Source organism: Mesoplodon densirostris, chromosome 7, assembly GCF_025265405.1.
Source record: "Mesoplodon densirostris isolate mMesDen1 chromosome 7, mMesDen1 primary haplotype, whole genome shotgun sequence".
Lineage (NCBI taxonomy): Eukaryota > Metazoa > Chordata > Mammalia > Artiodactyla > Ziphiidae > Mesoplodon > Mesoplodon densirostris.
In genome coordinates, this window is record NC_082667.1 from 15,228,178 (window position 1) to 15,247,778 (window position 19,601).

The following is a 19,601-nucleotide window of genomic DNA, read 5'->3' on the forward strand; positions in this document are numbered from 1 at the left end:
AATTAAAGGGAGAAATAGACACATCCCAATCATAATCAGAGATCTCATGTCACTAAATTCCTACCATTAAAAAAAAAAAACTTATTCAGAATATCAGTGTTTAGTGATTTAGTTAAATCACTAAACGTAAGGTAAACATTACATTTTATCAAAAAATATTTTCTACCTGATACATCCTGCCTGATACAGTATATTGTTCTAATACTCTTGTCTGTCTTTTTTCTCTCTTTTAAGCAAAAACTGCAGAATTGAGGATTGTTAAAATATATCCTTGCCTTTGGAAATGATTGACCCATGACTTAGTACGTGTATTCTGTGTAGAATTTGGTTAGATAATCTATTATATTTACCTCTCCCAGAATCTGATTATGTCTTGTGTTTCTGTGAAAAGAGGGCTTTCTACATTATCTCCAGTGTACCCAGGGCTTGGAGTAAGCAAAACAATCTGTTGTATCTGAGCAGTATTTTGTAAAGTAATACAGGTTTTTGGTTTCCTTCTTCCGTTTCCCTCCCCCCATTTTAGGATCATTATTGTGCTTAAATTGTATTTTCATATCCAACTTGTCAGGAACAGCTACTGTGCAGCCGTTTCCAATCATATTTCTTTTGTGAGGAAAACCATAGCAGCTTCAGGGCAGAGCAGTGAGAGAATTTCTATAGTGTATGGGACAGCCCTGACATTAACAAGGCAATACTGCTTTTTAAGTTGTGGGGTAGAGCCATGGAATGATGAATGACAAGCTGGTGGTATGTGCAGGTTTGTAACAGATAGTTACAGAGGGCCATGCATTTTACTGAACTGGAGTTTAATTTACAAATTAATAGCCTTTGTGTTGTATCTCACTGTGGTACAAACATAGTGATCCAGACACTTTTTTATATTAGCAAGCAGCTAAATTGTGTAGATTATAAATGGTTCTTATGTTTTTTTCTGCTGTTCTCATTACTGTATCTAGGGTCTTTGCTGGGTCAGGCTACATTTAAATTGGACATCTATTTTATGCATTCAGAATATGGCCCTGAACCACTAATGGAGGTATAAGAAATCTGGGCCATACCTAGATTTCTACACAGGAAAATATTCCCTAATGACCTTGATTTCTGAGATAAAAAGGCAACAGGTAGCATTCTTTCTTAATTGTACTTTTTTTGGTGATTCTCGTTTTAAAAAAGAGCGAGGTTTGAACAAACATAAAATGTTTGACTAGGTGTTAAAAATAAAATGATTGAAAGATAATTGAAGGGCTTCCCTGGTGGCACAGTGGTTGAGAATCTGCCTGCCAATGCAGGGGACACGGGTTCGAGCCCTGGTCTGGGAAGATCCCACATGCCGCGGAGCAAATAGGCCCATGAGCCACAACTACTGAGCCTGCGCGTCTGGAGCTTGTGCTCCGCAACAAGAGAGGCCACGACAGTGAGAGGCCCGCACACCGCGATGAAGAGTGGACCCCGCTCGCTGCAACTAGAGAAAGCTCTCGCACAGAAACGAAGACCCAACACAGCCAAAAATAAATAAATTAATTAAATTAAATTTAAAAATTGGAAAAAAAAGAAAGATAATTGACATTGAAAAGTCACATTTAATTAGCTGCTGCTCTTAACTGAAAATTCACACTAGAGAAATTGTATTTTTCATGGGTTATCATCTCTGAATTTCACATTGCCCTCAACAATTTCCTAAGCACTCCCCACCATTAATTCATTTGATCTTCAACATCTTTCTGAAGTAAGCAGGACAATATAGCTTAGTACTTCAAAGAAACATAGAGAACTTAAATGCAAGCAGACTAGGTTCTGATTTTGGCTTCGTTCGTCTTTTATTATAGAGAAATATATTACAACTACCATTCCCAGCATGCAGTGCTCTTTTTTAGTCTGTCTCTGTGTTGGTACTATTTTGTCCTAGCATCTGGGTATGTTACATATTGAAGCACTGTAGTTCTCCAAGGACCCACCTCTCTTGAGTAAACAGCTACACGTTTTCTTGTTTGATGCAAATTAAAGACAGTCCCCACGTTCTTAGAAGGGTTCTAGATTTAGACAGAGTTTGACTATAGCAGTCTTAGCAGTCCTTTATAGTCATGCATAAGGAGTTGGGGGAAGGTGGGGTTGAGTTTACCTATTAGAGCGTGAATGAGCTAAATAAGAAAAAAGTAAACTGCATTTCAATCAGGCTGTCAAATAAAGGGTCTAATCCCCAATGGAAATGGGATATAAATCCCATTGATATGAATAAAAGGTCTAATCTCCTGTGGAGATGGGATGTAAAACCTTTTGATGTACATATCAGTGTGTGTATGTGTGTGTTTGTGTGTATTTTGAAGGAAGAGTAAACCCCAAAGAATATTTTTTTAATTAAAGAAGCCAAAGTCTAATCAGTATCATGACTTATGCATTCTCCACCATCTGTTAAGCATCCATGTAGAGAATTTTGAACTTTACTGAAAAAAAACCCTGATAATTCCAACTGCTGCTGTTCCTTAATTCATCTAAATTGTACTGTTCAAATTCCATGACACCTTGTGAAGAACTATAAAATATCTATGTTCCCAACTCTCTATGACCAAACAAATCCTCTTTAGTAGACAACATACACAGTTCACTGTATAAGATGAGGTTGTAGATACTGCTCTGTCAAACAGGTAGTGTTTTTCAAGAATATATTCCTTTTAAAAAAGGTTAGAAGCTTATAAGCTTATAAGGTTAGAAGCTATTTGTCTAATTCTAACCCTGAAACTGAATATCGGAGAGTTTGGGGGAAAACCTTCTAGTGCCTTACAAAATGAATGAAACAATTATTTTTATCTAAGTATGCATGTATATGTATGTGTGTATACACACACACACTTTTTTTTTTTTTTTTTGGCCGTGCCACACAGCTTGTGAGATCTTAGTTCCCTGACCCAGGGATTGAACCCGGGCCCTGACAATGAAAGCCCTGAGTCCTAGCCACTGGCCTGCCAGGAAATTCCCCTAAGTATGTTTTTATAGATGCTGCCACCAATATTTTTCCTCTTACTCCCCTGTCAGAATTCTATCCTGTGTGTCTCCCCTAAACATTCCCTCTAATAACTTCAGTACATATCCTCTCACTGAATTTCAGTAATATATTACATCAAGAAGGAGCTTATTTTGAGTTTATTGCTTCTTGTTCCTGTGTCTTTGTTCATAAAATGGTGGAATCTTCACTTAATTTTCTATTTCCTTTAAACAGCACATACCTTTTACTCTGGATTGTAATTTTGTCATTAATGTTATGCCAGTAACATACCCTATTCTTTAGAGGATAATTATGAGGCAGCATTCTGAAGACTCATGTAATCTCTTTCCTGCATCTTCAGTGTTGTTGAATATTGGTGTTACTTATAAATACAGTTGGTTGACTTTCAGTTGGACAGTAGAAAGGTTTTTTTTTTCTCCTCTCTTCTCTTTGGGTAAATTCTGATTTTATGAACAAATGTAAATTTCTCCTTGTTAGTTTTTATGCACACAAAAAATGTAGTGTCCCTGGTTTCATTTGGGCAATTGGTGAGTCTGAAGACCTGGAAAGATTTTTCATTGCATTTTAGGTATGAATATGGGTAGGGTTTGTTCTTGACTTTCTGGATTTGTGACAAGTTACAAGTCTACCAGTTTCTGGTATGAGGGGGAAGGTTATATTTTCTGATTGTGTGGTGGATCATAGAGGAAACAGGATGGATTTTTAAGGCAGTACTGTGTAGGAAGATGTCTGGGTGCGTGTGGCCCTCTCATAATTGATTCAAGAACAGATAATGCTGAGTGGAACACAAGCAAGCTTGAGTGACTGTGTGGAAAAACGGAGCCTTGAAGCACCAGCGTCCAGTTGTGGAGGACAGGGCTTGTGCCTGCATTTGTTTTTTTTTTGCGGTACGTGGGCCTCTCACTGCTGTGACCTCTCCCGTTGCGGAGCACAGGCTCCGGACGCGCAGGCTCAGCGGCCATGGCTCACGGGCCCAGCCACTCCGCGGCATGTGGGATCTTCCCAGACCGGGGCACGAACCCGTGTCCCCTGCATCGGCAGGTGGACTCTCAACCACTGCGCCACCAGGGAAGCCCTGCATTTGCTTTTGAGAGAAGCTTTCTAAAATTTGTGTGAGGATTGGATGGAAATAAATTGGTGGCTCGATTGGAGGGGTAGGGGCTGTTCTTCCACCACTCCATCTCCCTTCTGTATTGACCAAGGCAGATTGACTTCCATAGCAGAAAAATGAACCCGATTTTCTGTTGAATCGGACTGATAAACTTTTGTGTTTTTCTTTGGAATCTGTCTTGCTGTCGTGTGAACACATTGATAGTATCGCTGAATGTCACAATATTGATCACGGTGACTACCTGTCTCAGAAACTGTGACTTCAAGTGTCAGAGGCTCTGTGAACCCTTCTGCCTGAACAAGCCCTGATGAAACCTAGCGATGCGAATGTCAAGGGAATTGGAGGCTTGGAATCACATTCTGGGTTTATGGAGCAGTTCTTGACAGATGAATTGAGCGGGGTGGTACTTGCCATTCTGGATGCCTGGCACATTGGCCTGTTGTTTATAGAAAATATATTAAGGAGAGAAGGTAATAAATTGTTAACTTTTCTCTCTCTCTTCTGCCTTCATTCTTTCCAGCTTTTCCTTTTTCCTTTCTTTTGTTCCCCACCCCCCTTTTAATTTTATTTTTTTAACAACTTTATTGGAGTGTAATTGCTTAACCCCCCCCCTTTTTTTTAGCTCTCATTAACTTGTTAGTGAGTGATGAATGGCCAGTTTGTGAGACTTAGCCTTTTCTGAAAGCTTCAGGATAACGTTACAAGATAATTAGCTATGTTTAAAGGTCTCCTTTATATGTGAACAACATTGAAAATATCCAGTTGTTTAGGCCAGTATAACCTTCATCAGTGACCAGCAGAAGTCATGATTTCTTTGTTTAAGACAAAGAAATGGTAGAAGAATATAGTCTCACTTCCTGTGGAGATGAGGCTTCTTAAGAACTTTGCTTGATACTACAAGCTAAAATTTATGAAATATTATAGCTGTATGCTCTCACCACCACCCAGAACTGGTACTGACCCAGATCAGGGTCCTGCTGGAGTTAATGTGACTGCTGTATTTGCCAGAGCTGCAAGACTGAACTAGAACAAGACTGGATTGTGGAACCTAGGAAAGCCAGCTACTGCACAGGGCAACTCTCCTTTATTAATCAGTCCTTAAAAGAGTGTGCAGGGTCTCTACACCTGAGGAGCGCCTCCACTGCAGAGCTCACCTAACTTTAGATCATTGGTTTTCAAAATGCAGTTAATAGTTTATTTGACAGAAGGCATCAGTGCTTCCCCTGACCCTTGATTTTTTAAAAAAATTTCATAGACATGCACAACTATATTCTGGGTATTCTTCTAGTCTTCTGGTGAACACAGCAAGGACTGCCAGGGCAATGCATTTCTGAGTGGCTCTCTGAAATATGCCAGTGCCTTCTTTCAAAGAAAACATTACCCACCTCATATGATCTGACCCGTGTCCAATCTGCACAGCTCTCTCTCTCTTCTTTTTTTCCTCTTCTCAAGGACTAATGAAAGTTTGCTAGTGTTTTGATCCCATCTCCCCTCCTCGCTTTGTTTCAGGCCCTGGGGGAGGAACAGTTGTGAATGCATCGTGACTCACTGACTCCCACGGTTCTGATTCTGGTTCTGATTGGTTGTCACCTTGCTCTAGCCATATGGCTTCAGAGTACTCTAGCCTGCGTCCCTCTCTTGTTCTTTCCCCTACTGTTCCCTTCTGTTGTATAAAACACTGGGAGTGGGTTCCAAGCTTTGTCTCTTGCTTCTAGTTTAACCCGGTTAGGCAGTAAGTAGGAGAGCACACTGTATTTCCTAAAAACGGCTATAGAGGAGAAAAAACACCCTTTCCTTTTGTGCCTGGTATAGTAATTATTTAGTTTCCTGTGCTGTTTTTGTTCAAAGTTTACTTTTTGGCAGGTGTCACATTTGTGTTTGTATTATTTCTTCCTGGTTTCTCTCCTCCCCCTGATTTGAGCTGGGGGGGTTTGTTTTTGTTTTGGTAAAGGGACTAAGAATGATGCTGTACTTTAGCTAGTTTGTTAATATGTTTGATTAATGCTGATTAATATGTTGGGGAGGGGACTGAAAGCAACTCTAAATAATTACTTAATTGTTAAATGTCTTATTGTTCTGGCAGTCACGAAGCAATAAAGTCTACATGTGATACTCAGAGTTATCCATGCCACCACTACTGTTACTTCCCCTTCTCTTAAACTATATCTATTCAGTTACTCTGAGTTTTACACTTGAGAAATAGGATTTTGAAGACTTGAAAGTTATTTTTACAAGAATTTTTTTATTAATTTGCATTTTTAGTATTCTGCAGATGGTTTCTGGAAAGACTTTGGACTCTACATCTTTTCAATATTTAACTGCTCAAAGAGTTGGTGCTAGCAGAGTACAAAGTATAGCAGAGCCCCCCCCTGCCAAATTGGCCTTCATGTGATATTTTCATTGCCGAAAAAGAATCAGTAATAAAAATATTAAATTTTTTCTCAAGAATGTATTTTGTATTGACTTAAAGTTTTTAAAAATCCATTTTGTAAATGTTTTAATGTTCAAATATGTCAAGGAAGTAACCTGCAGGTTTGGATTCTTTAGAGAGTGTGTGTAGTTAAGTTGGTTAGAATCATAGGCAGGAATGTGAAATCAACCCGGCCCTTATGGTTTCACTTAACCCCTTATTTAAAGATCTTCATTTACTTCTTCTCTATTTAAATCTATATGAGAAGACAGTAATCTATTTTTGTCAGAAATAACAAACCTCAGCTGGTGAACTCACTTGAAAGTGTAGGCAAGGAGTGCTGCTTATACTTTGTTCCAGCCATTAGGGCAGGAGAGTCAGAACCCAGGTCTGACCCCAAATGGTTATTATATTTTCTTTGAGCCATTTGCTGGTCTTTGTTTCCATCACTTCACACATCATGTGAAGAGAATGAGGACATTTACTTAGCCACCATAGTTCTAGATGCAGAGTTTAGTTGTGAACAAAATAAATCCGTACCCGCATGGAGCTTACTTTTTGTTGAAATGTATTATTATAGTAATGAAGGTTTCCAAATGCACCATTTTCTTGGATTTCAACAAGGACAGAAAATTCAAAAAACCTTAATTAAAAATTTTCATCCCGTATAGCTAAAACACTACTCTCCCTAAGCAAATGTATGTGTTTTCATAGATCCTGTCCCAGCAAAGCAGTGCTCATGAGTTACATGTTTCAGTTATTTACAATGTCTGTTGTATATATTGCATAGGGCTGGATCAAGGTTTCTTTGTTTAAAAGTCTGTTTAATGTTTGAAACTGCCATTAGATACATGATGTTTGTCTGATTAACAAAAATTACTGTAGTATAACTGGTATGTATGTTATCAGATGCAAAAAAAATAAATAAATGACCAACAGTGTGTGCCACTCATAGTTCCGAGTACTTTACGTGAGGCAGTTCGGTACTCGTAAGAATCCTAAGGATATTATTAACCACCTCATCTTTCCAGAACAGGAAATTGAGGCACAGATAGGTTAAGTGGCTTGACGAACATCATATAGCTGGTAAGTAGCAAAACTGAAATTTGAATTGAGGCAGTATGTTTACAAAGTTGTGTCTTCACTGCTACGTTATACTGCCCTTCCAGCCCAGCACACTAAATAATAATAGTCAAGGAGTCTCAGCTCTGCTATGTGACCTCCATTAGCTTTTCTTCTCATCTGTGCCTCCGTTTCCCTTTATAGATTGATATAACACGTTACTTATGCCATGGGTTTCTCCTCAGTTGTCTAATCTGTAAATTTTAGATGTAACAAGATCTAGAATAAGCTAGTTACAGAAAAGATGTCAGAGGCATATAATTGCTGCCTGTTTCTATACAGCTGAGATAGAACAATATTCTGATAGATTTTATTCTTTTTTGTCCTCCTTTGTAGAAAAGAGTAGTTGAACAGCTTCGGAAGAACCTGATAGTAAAGCAAGAACAACCAGACAAGTTCCAAATACAGCCATTGCCACAATCTGAAAACAAACTACAAACAGCACAGCAGCAACCACTACAGCAGCTACAGCAGCAACAGCAGTACCACCACCACGCCCAGTCGGCTGCATCCTCTCCCAGCCTGACTGCTTCACAGGTACAAGTGTGGATGGAGCACCTCGGGCTTCGTGCTGTAGGCTGATTTGCTATGGGTCATGGAGAACTAGGTCCTGTTTCAGACTATGTTAACAACCTCAACCAACACTAAACAAAGGTTATTTTGGTTACTTTTTTATACTGTACTGGGATGATAATCACTTGAAATTCATTGCCTGAAGGAAATGACATTACCAAGGAGTAAAAGTTAAACTGATTTCCCATCTGTCCAAAGAAGGAGAAAAGGTAATCAGTGACAACGAAAAATCACTTCTCTGTATTAGAACAGAATTAAAGTCTTCTTTTGAACTTCTGGAAGTATTTATTTGCACTTGTTCTAAAAGTCTGTGTGACTTGACCCTCAGGAATTGTTTTTCTGGAATTCTTAGCAATTTTAGGTGTGGAGATATTCCAGGATCAATACCCATGGAACCAGGTAGAGAGAGGCATTTAGAAGGTGGTATATTTCATAGAAGTGAAATATTCATTTCCAAGTCCAGTTCATCTCATATGAGAATATGTATCTGTTCTCATATACTAAAGGAAATCTGAAATGGAAGCTACAGGTCAAAAATAGTACTAAGGAGTGGGAAGCCTAATAATATGCTAATTGGTGTAGCTGTGCAAATGATTTTACTGAAAAGGGCATTTACACTACCGTATAATGTAAGGATATTGAGGCAATCAAGACACACAAAAAGGACATATTTGGGAATGTTTCTATTAAGAAAAGTATTCAAGCTTGATCTCCACATACTGATATGTAGTGTGGGCATACCTTTTAAAATGGGACACTTGAGCAGTGGTTCTTGATCTTTGGAGGTCCCAGACTCCTTTAAGCCTCTGTTGAAAGCCATGGATTCCCTCCCTGGAAAAATACACACTCACACCTAATACAGTCATTTTTGCACATGGTTTCAAAGACTTTGGGATCTTCTGAAACCTAAGCATGGACACCTCTCACCCACCAACACCATCTTCACTGTATCTACATGTAGAGAAAAAGATTTTAGTTTACTTGGTTAGTCACCACTTATGGACATTGGGCTGGTTCATATACAATATTTTGCAAATGAAAAATACATTACTTACAAAAATACTGACGATTACTAAAGATAGTGAACAGTTAACAGAGGTTACTATATACTGGCATTCCCCTAAGCACTCTACATGTATAAGATACACAGTCCTCACCCCATACCTACTAAGGACAGTATTATTATTATCCCTGTTTTTTAGAAAAGAAAACTAAGGCACAGAAAGATTAAGTAATTACCTAAAATCATATATCTATTATATGGTGGAGCCAAGATTTGAACCCAGATGTTCTGGTTAAAAATTCTGCCCATTCGCTACTGTAGACTGCCATACAATACCAAAAAAAGAAATGCCAACATTATATAAAATGCCAAAGAAGGAAAATGAAGAATCCCTGTTGTAAATCAGGTAGCTAGAGTGGCCTACATCATTTTTACCCTAATCTCCAAGGCTATTTGGAAATTAGGCATTCAAACTGACTTTAAAACCCCCCTGACCAGCATTTGTATTTATTCTAAAAGATTGCCTATCAGTTTACTTCTTTTGGAGTTTTAAACAGAGTTGGATTGGTTGTTCTCTTCTCAAAGTACAATTTGATCAGAAAGTGTTTACATGGAAGGAGTGTGGTAGAATTCATTGTTTCCTGGTACTAGGAATTTTCTCTCCTAACCCATGGAAACTTTCTGTTCAAGTACCATTCCATATCACACAAATCAGAGAAAATACTTATATAATACTTACAATGGCTATTTCCTTCCCTGGTAATCTGAGTTCTGTGCTGCTTTGGGATGGTAATAGTGAGGGGCCTCGGGCTATCCCCAAAACAGTGTTATGTGGCATCCCTCCATCTGGTAGCCCACCTGATATATTTAATTGGTGTAGCTAAGCTTGTTTTATATTATTTTGTTTTGTTTAATGTTAAAAGCCATAAGATCTCTAGGTTACTGGGTTTTGTTTTTATAGTAAACTGTCAATCATTATTTATCACGTGCTCCTTATATGAGGGCTTCTGGTATACAAAGAGGTAGTAACGGTCCCTGCCTAGAATCTGGTAAACTATGATAATTATTTTCATTCATTATGTAAATATTTATTGAGTCTCTACTATATGCAAGCTCTCTGCTAGGCAATGTCTTGTAAATAAGACAGAATTTCTGTCTTCAAGAACTTAACAAATTTAGAGGAGAGGAAGATGTAAAAGGCTAACAAAGAAGAATAAAATGAAAGCACCTGTGAAAATACCAGAGGACAGTAATATTGACTAGAAGGATCAGAGAGTGCTTCATAAAGGAGGTGGCTTTTGATCAGGGCCTTGACAGATTAAGTGAGATTTCAGTGACGGAGCAGAGGGGGAAGAGCATCAAGGTGTAGAGAACAATGTGAACAGAAGTATGGACTCAAAAAAGTAAATGCGTGTCTTGGAAATAGCAAGTAGGCTGATGTGGCTGGAGCGTGGAGTCCAGGAAATGGTGGAGAGGGATATAAACCAGAAGGTAGGAAGAGGCTAGCTTGTGGAAGCCCTCCAATATGTGGCAGAACTTTTGGGGGTTTTGGCAATCATAGGGAGTCATTAAAGATTCATGAGGTCAAGGACAAATGGGAAGTTTAATATACGGCATATACTAAATTTCTAAGTCCAGGAAGGATGAACTATTTTTTTTTTTTTTTTTTTGCGGTACGCGGGCCTCTCACTGTTGTGGCCTCTCCCGTTGCGGAGCACAGGCTCCGGATGCACAGGCTCAGCGGCCATGGCTCATGGGCCTAGCCGCTCCACGGCATGTGGGATCTTCCCGGACCGGGGCACGAACCCGTGTCCCCTGCATCGGCAGGCAGACTCTGAACCACTGCACCATCAGGGAAGCCCAGGATTAACTATTAATTTAGCAATCTGCATGGGCAGGGAGGAAGTGCTAGGATGAGAAAGTGTTTTATTCTGAGTCAGGTGATTAGCATGTACCAGGTCATGGGGGAGTGGGAGGATCCGTTCCCTTTACTTAGGTAACTCCAGCTTACGTTTGTATGTATATTTTGAAATTTTTCCAAACTACACAAAAAAAATGAAAGAATAGTTGAACACAGGCATACCCTTCAACTTAAATTCACAACTCTGTCATTTTAAATGAGTACAAATGTAAAGAAGCATGCAGTTAATAAAACCAAACAGAAAATAAGCCCTCATAGACAGAAGGGGGAGGGGTTCTAATGATAGTTGTCTGAGTGTACAACAGTTACCTTCCATTCAAAATTAAACAAATAGGGATTTCCTGGTGACGCAGTGGTAAAGAATCCGCCTGCCAATGCAGGGGACATGGGTTCAAGCCCTGGTCCAGGAAGATCCCACATGCCGCGGAGCAACTAAGCCTGTGTGCCACAGCTACTGAGCCTGTGCTCTAGAGTCCTCGAGCCACAACTGCTGAGTCCGTGTGCCACAGCTACTGAAGCCCGTGCACCACAACAAGAGAAGCCACCGCAGTGAGAAGCCCGCTCACTGCAACAAAGAGCAGCCCCTCGCTTGCTGCAACTAGAGAAAGGCTGTATGCAGCAATGAAGACCCAACGCAGCCAAAAATAAATAAATAAAATTTTAAAAAATTAAACAAATAGTCTAAAATAGATGTGGAAGTTAATTAGAGCCCATAGTAATAATCCCTCTAAGTTCCGATTTGTACATTGGAGTTTATCTTTTTAAAATCAATACCTCATGCTTTGCAGGTAAAAAAACCCCAATAACTTAGCAAAAAAATAAAAGGATTTTGCTGTTAGTGCTTCTTACCATGTATTTTCTGCATTAACTTCTAGTTCATGCAGTTTGGGTTTTGTTCATAAAGAACCCCTTCATGAAACTGGGGAAACTGCTGTCATCTTTTGAAGGTGATCATACTTGGATAGCATCAACCACCCAAGAACTAATCACAGCTTCCATAAAAATATTTTTTTTTTGTTTCTGGGCACCTTTCCTCTCTTCTCTTCCTCCTGCCAGAACAATTCAGAGGTTTTCATTAGGTTTGGATATCAAAATTCTAGATTCTCTCTGTCATCTAAACTCAGAACTCCAGGAGTTTGATTTATGTTCCCTAGTACTTACAGTAGAATAAGCACCAGACCAGGAGTGAAGATCTAAGCAGTACCTGTGTCAATACCTGGTGTCAGTAAATGGTTAGCAAATAAATGTATTCTTCAAAAGCTTTTCATCAGTGCATATAGTACTAGGTCTTGTGCCTCTGCATACAAAGAGAGTTATGTAGATGCTAGAATACATGGAGTGAAATTAGCTACAACCAAATATTTATAAAGTAGAATAAAAATGCTAACCTAACATGTGAACAGACTTGTTAGAATTCAGTGCTTTTTAGTGTTGCAGGTAATGCTAAGTATACAAATCAGGTGAGTTTGAGGTTTTACTCACTTTTTAAGAAAAATTATTCAAAAGATTGTTAATGACTTACCTGAATCAAGGATGTTTTAAACAAAAGTATATTGACCCTCTTTTAAAGTAGTACCAACATGCATGACTGTTTTTAAAATCCATGTCAGTGAGTTCTGCTGATTAGAGCTTTTCTTCCATAACCTGTGTTGGCACCAGGATTGAATGCTATCTGGTGTGGACTTGCTCACCACTTCAAAAGTTCTTTGTATTTAAATGCTTTAAATTGATGGAGAGAGCTAATATCACACTGGGTTAAAAACACATATTAAAAATAGCAGGTAATATAAAGTCAGTCCTGCTGCTACACTACTGTAACACTTCTGATGCTAAATAGCACTTAGCTTCTATTTGGTTTTCATCACTGATAGGCAGGATGACCTGCTACCTCCCCAAATAAATAATCATCAGTGTTCCCCCTTTTACTCCCATTTCACACTTGGGAGGACAATGGCAAGGAGAATGAGCCATTCTGTATTGTTGACTTAGAGAAGAGGAACATATGTGGGTGATTTTAATTGCAGGCATCAATAAACATTGCTCATTAGGCTGTGATGGGATAGACAAGGCCAGATTATTACATCGTTTAGGTTAAAAGAAAAAGAAGTTATTAAAATATTAGATAATACATGCATGTATGTGTTTAAGGTAGAAAAATTACTTAGAACCAAACAATACACAAGGGCTTGCATAGACACTGAAATAGAAATTCACAAAGGAATTTGTTCAGATCTGTTTCAGGGAGAGTGGGGTCCTTTTCCCTGGTCGAGGGCCACTGTCCAGTTTGGTAGCCACTAGTAATGTGTGGCTGTAAACATGTGAAATGTGGCTAGTGTGACTGAGGAGCTGATGTTTTAATTTTTATTTTGTTTTCATTAAATTTGAATACCTGCATGAGGCTATTAGCTACCAAACTGAACAGTGCAAGTAAGAAGAAAAAGGTGAAATAATTTTAAAATCAGAACCAACAAGTTAGACCAGGTATATTTTCACATTTCTGAAACATCTCTATCTTGAGTGACTAGTAGCATTCGATAAGTGTGTATGCCATGAAATGCGGTTGTTTATATTTTCTTGTTTTGTAGCTGGCTCCTTTAATTACTCTAATAGAAAGTCTAGAAAAATACAGCTTCAAAGCTGCAGTATCGCTTGTGGAGCATCAGTCAAGTCCTCTCACCTCAGTTCAGACCCTGATCTCTAAGACTTTCTGAAACTCAGTGTTTGTTTCCACCTTGTCGCCTTTTTCTGGATCTTTCCTCACTTCTGCAGCAGTCCTCCAGAGCAAAGATTGTAGGTTGTGATTCATATCCCTTTGGTATCAAGAGCTGGTATTTACTATACTAGTTGGTTAATAGGTTTCATTATGTAGAGTTTGGGATTTACTGCCTTTGAGGCAAGAATTGTACTAATTCTTATGTGAGTTGCCCTTCCTCTTCTCCAGGGTGACACTCAAAAGAATTAAAAGACACTGTCGTTTTATCCCAGCCTTTGTGTCACAGGAGGCAGATATCCAGAATTAGATGATAGCTTTCTTCATATTGATGAGGTTGTAGCAATTAATGATAGAGATGGTGTGTACCTCATTGATTTGCAACTTATACAAAATTTAAATTAATTGAGAGCAAGCAAAGAATTAGAAAAATCAAAAGAAATAGGTATACTCATATTCTGCATCTGTAAACCCACCCCCTTCCTTGTTGAAAACCCTGTGCCCATATTAGTCTGCAGTTATTACTATGAACTTAAAGCTAAATTTGAGAACTCTGGCAAATTAGAGATTGCCTTTTCGTGTAGTAAGAACTGTGCTTTATGTACACAAAAGAAATGTTGTTATACCAAGAAACTTGACTGATTATGAGAATTATTGCTTTGTTTTCTTCTGGAGGCTAGCATTTTGTTTAGTGGGATGACACTTCAGCGTCCTAATGTCTGTTCTCCATGTCTCCTAGAAGACTGTAACTACAGCTTCTATGATTACCACAAAGACACTACCTCTCGTCTTGAAAGCAGCAACTGCGACCATGCCTGCCTCTGTTGTGGGCCAGAGACCTACCATTGCTATGGTGACCGCCATCAACAGTCAGAAGGCTGTGCTCAGCACTGATGTGCAGAACACACCAGTCAACCTCCAGACGTCTAGTAAGGTCACTGGGCCTGGGGCAGAGGCTGTCCAAATTGTGGCAAAAAACACAGTCACTCTGGTAAGCCAGCAGCTGCTACTCATGTGTGCCCACATGCGAGGGTTCAGGATATGCATTTGTAGAGTATATCCATTTTATGCTCCTGCTGGATTTTTCAGTCTCCATCACTCTTCTACCATACCAAATTCCCCTTCAGGGCTGACAAGGGAATGTGGCATTCCTGCTGTCTATTTAAATAACTATAGAGGTGATCTTACACCAAGGATCAAAACTCTTTGAGGTATTATCTGAGGCCAAAGTATGACTTGACTTAAGGGGGGAAAATATCCTTCACAGAGGCATTTACACTGTTTCATGTATCTCTCCCTCTATCCTAACCACACTCCTTCCTGTGAAACTAGAGTGCTTAAACTCTCTGGTGCTATGTTACCAATTTGGGGAAAATGCTGTGAATTTTTTTAGTTCACTCTTCCTTGAAATTGCGCTCAGGAAGTACTGGAGTTAGTTGGGCACTTTAAAATTTTTCAAGAAACTCACAAATAACAGTGTCCATGTCCAGTGTCCATCAGAAAAAAGGTCCCTAGAAGGAAGAAGTACTTGAATAAAAATTGTTCTTGAGATTTCTAGGGTAAAACTGTCTAAAAACTGTTTTCAGAATATACCCAAATTGTAGTTTAAATGTCCGTTCTTAAAATGGAAGCTAAGAGCCCTTAGTGGCTTTTGAATAATGACCAGTGGTGAGTGAAGCTAGAGGGCATTAAAGTGAAGCTTTACTACTTACCCAGGAATCTTTAGGGAAGTAACCAAATCACTCAGCCGGACGCTGAGAGTTAGCACATTCTCTATAGGAATAAAGCCATTCACTGTTATGTAAAGCTCTTATATTAGGAAAAAGCCCATTTGTCCAGGCAGCAAGTTTGATTTTACTTTGGATCCAGTGTTGACTTTTAAAATACAGAAGTGCAAGAGTTCTTGAATGTCAAAGGAAATTGTGTGATTGCTGAGCTTGCTGTGTTCTACATTAGATGTGTAAGGAAGCAGAAATGTGGTTTACTTTATGGGGTAAAGCATGCAAGTAGGAGGGTAAAAAAGTTTCTTAAGGCAGTGTTAATTCAGACTATTAATTCTGCAATGAAAGCTTATAGAAAATATTATCTGATTGAGAGAATAATGATGCTGAAAAATACTTTAAGAATACCATCTTTGATATTGAATAATTATTTTCCTCTCTGATTTATTTTTCTCATTTTTTAGCAGGTTCAGGCAACACCTCCTCAGCCCATCAAAGTACCACAGTTTATCCCCCCTCCTAGACTCACTCCACGTCCAAACTTTCTTCCACAGGTGAGTAAATCAGTTGACAAGCCCAGTGATGGGTTAGGTGGGACAAAAATCCTTGTGGGCCCTTTCTAAGCAGCCTGTAATGCACTTGTCAGTTCAGCTGTATTCAGATCCCACTTAGCTAAGGATTCTAGCTGCTGATCTCTATACCATGAAGGAGCTTTTTTTTTTTTTTTTTTTTTTTGGCTGCACTGCACAGCATGTGGGTCTTAGTTCCCTGAGTAGGGATTGAACCCGTGCCCGCTGCAGTGGAAGCTCGGAGACCACTGGACCACCAGGGAAGTCCCACAGAAGAAGCTTTTTTTTTTTTTTCCGTTGGAGCATAGTTGCTTTACAGTATTGTGTTAGTTTCTGCTGTACAGCCAAGTGAATCAGCTTTATACAGCTATATACATATATCACCTCCTTTTTGAATTTCCTTCCCATTTAGGTCACCACAGAGCATTGAGTTCCCTATGCTATACAGTAGGTTCTTATTAGTTATCTGTTTTATATATAGTAGTGTGTGTATGTCAATCTCAATCTCCCCGTTCATCCCACCCCCACCCTTTCCCCCCTTGGTTCTCTATATCCGTGTGAGAAGAAGCTTGTTTTGTCATCAGGGTTTCTTAGCAATGATGAAAGGCCGTAGCAGAAGGATGTAGGGAAAGGGAAATTTTCCTAACTTTAAAATAATTAAGATAGTGCCATTTTAAACCTTACAACGTTGACTTACTGGAAGAATTTAGCCAGAACTGCCTGCCAGTGGGGAAGGAACGCAGTTACCCCTTCTTTCCCACAACCTCCCACCCCACCGGCTGTGTGCCGGGGAGAGTAGGGAAGGAGACAGTAGTGACAGGAACTGGTAGGAAGCGTCTGGTTCTACTCTGGAAAGTGATGACGTAGAGCATCCTTCTTAAACACAGAGTCTTGATGATAAAGATTCAGACTAGGAAGCTACACAGGGAACTTTCTACCTGCACCCAAGCAACTCTACCCATATTCTCATGAGAGTATTCTCCCAGCAATTGGCTGAACTCACCATTCTTATGGCAGAATGTCATGACTGTCCCAGTCTGGACCTTGAGAGGAGTTGACTTGCCTGGTAGAAAGATTGGGTGTTCCTGTCTGAAGCCTCAGCTTTCAGGCAAAGAGAGAAGGGAAAGGATGTGTGTGGTCAGTGGCCATAAGTGATTTCTGAATTGCTTCTGGGGAGGGGATGGGCAATGCTAACATAAGATTATTTCAATCATCTATCAGATAAATTCTTAATGAATACCTTAGGTATCAAAAGAGCACTAAGAACTATGGATATGAAGTTTTCAACATAGTTCTCAGCCTCATAGAGCTTCAGACACATGTACAGGCAATTACTGTGTCCATTATGGGAAGTACAGGGTAGTCTGAGAATACATGGGAAGGACAGCCAACTCATTCTTAGAATATTACAGACAGTTTCCTTGAAGAGTTGACACTCCATCTTAGACCTAAAATCCTAGTGAAGTTAGCTTGAGAAAGTTTTGGGGGAAGAAGAAAAATGTCCCAGGCAGAGAGAAGAGCCTATATGCAAGTCCTCAATGCAGAGAGACATGTAGGCTTAAGGAACCAAAGGAAATTTGGTGTGGCTGAGCACAGTGGGCCATGTGGCTGACTCAGGCTAGAGTAAGGTGAGGCTGGAGAAGGCCATAGGCCAAAGCCTTTGGAACCTTGTAGGCTATATAGGAATTAGGGCCTTACCTAGGAACGGTGAGGATCCATTAAATTACTTTCAAACAGGTATTTGACATGACCAGATTTTTGTTTTAGAAAATTCCCTCTTACCACTGTGTGGAGAATAGATTGGAGATTGTCAAGAATGTGGCAGGAAAAATAGGACATTGTCAGCAATAACAGTAACTAATATTTAGAGAATCTTGCTATGTGCCACTTTACTGCACTAGGCACTGTACATGGGTTATCTATTTTAATCCTCACAACAACTCTGTGAAAGTAGGTATTCAGGTAAGAATCTAAGGCTTAGTCTTTGTTTTTCAAACGGTGGGGCATGACCCATTAGTAGGCTGTGAAATCAATTTAGTGGATTGTAACCAGAGTTTTTAAGTAAAATGAACAAAACAATAGGAAATGTTAGAGTATGTAGCACATAAGTATTGTTTCATGAAGTTTTTATGTTATAGAGGTATAGATAAATATCTATGTACGCGTATTGGTTACAGCGTGAAACATATTTCCTGTTGTGTATCCGCAGCACACACTCTAGGGTTGTCTTAGATGCAGCTAAATATTCAGACTCACAAGACTATCAAAGGCCACACTTGGCACCAGTCTACTTGGAATGATACAGGACAGAAACCAGAGCTTGCCAGCAAGACGGCTTCTTCAGTAGGAATCCCTATAGCAGTCCATATAATAGTCTCTACGGCTATCCAGGGACTGCTCAGGTACAGGGAAGTGAGATCTTTATCAGGTCAGTGGGAGAGCCACCCTAGCACAGAAATCTTATGCCTTACAGGAGCCTAATACATCTTATAACAATTCCATAGGCATGGCTTTCAAGGTCCCCGCAGTGGACAGGCACAGTTACTAGAGTCACCCCATTTCAGGAAGCCCAAAGCAGGGTGTCTCATCGTCTTTTTTTTTTTTTTTTTAACAACTTAAAAACGTTGATTTTTAATAACGTATTTCCATCTCTGCTTTTTGCAAGTAATGGAAATGTTAGATTTGATTTAGCAGCAAGAGGTCATTTGTACCATAAGCAGGGTTGCCTGCTAACATAGTTGACATTCTTCCCTTATCAGGTTTCCAGGGGTGTACAGCTAGAGAGTTAACTGAAGGTGAAATCCTTATGCATAAGGAGAAAGGATTTTGCCCACAGGTCACAGTTTAGAAAGTTTGAAAAATACTCTTAGAGAGATTAGGTGTGTTATCTTAGGTTACACAGCTAGCTAGTAAGTGGTAGAACCAGAATTTGAACCCAGGCAAGGCTGATCCCATTTTTAATCACAGTTTTCTGCCACTGTTTCCGTAAAACAAACACAGCTAGAGTAGTGGTAGTGAGGATAGAAAGTAGACATATTTGAGAAGGATTTAGGAAGTAGAGGCAGAGTAGGGAGCATTAGGAATGATTCTGAAGTTTCTTTAGTAAGAAAGGGGCATTTACTGAGGGAATGATTATAGGAAGAAGAAAAGATTGGAAGAAGAAGTTGATGAGTTTTGGACATGCTGATTTTGAACTTCTTGTGAAATTTCCAAGCAGAGATGTATAACAGGGAGTTGAATAAATGACTCTGAAGTTAAGGAACTGTCTGGTCCTGAGACACAAGTGTGGAAGTCTTTAGTATATAGATAGCAACTGAAGCTGTAGGACGCAGTGAGAGTTCCCAGGAGGAGTGAGGACATTGGGAAGAAAAGGGGTACCAGGACAAAACCCTGAGAAATATTTATATTTTGGATTGGGCAGAGGTAGAGGAAGCCACAAAGGAGACTTAGAGAAGGAGCG

At 39.5% G+C, this 19,601-nt stretch overlaps 1 protein-coding gene across 13 annotated transcripts in view; it reads left to right on the forward strand.

Annotated features, from left to right (window-relative positions):
• PHF21A (PHD finger protein 21A) overlaps positions 1 to 19,601 on the forward strand; it is a 198,418-nt gene that overhangs the window by 134,402 nt on the left and 44,415 nt on the right. For 11 of the 13 annotated variants that reach the window (XM_060103787.1, XM_060103780.1, XM_060103779.1 and 8 more), the window contains 3 exons: positions 7,981 to 8,181; positions 14,591 to 14,842; positions 16,037 to 16,126. In XM_060103787.1, coding sequence (XP_059959770.1) covers positions 7,981 to 8,181; positions 14,591 to 14,842; positions 16,037 to 16,126 — 543 coding nt within the window. The remainder of the gene's footprint in view (positions 1 to 7,980; positions 8,182 to 14,590; positions 14,843 to 16,036; positions 16,127 to 19,601) is intronic. The other 2 variants (XM_060103791.1, XM_060103792.1) reach the window with 2 other exon arrangements.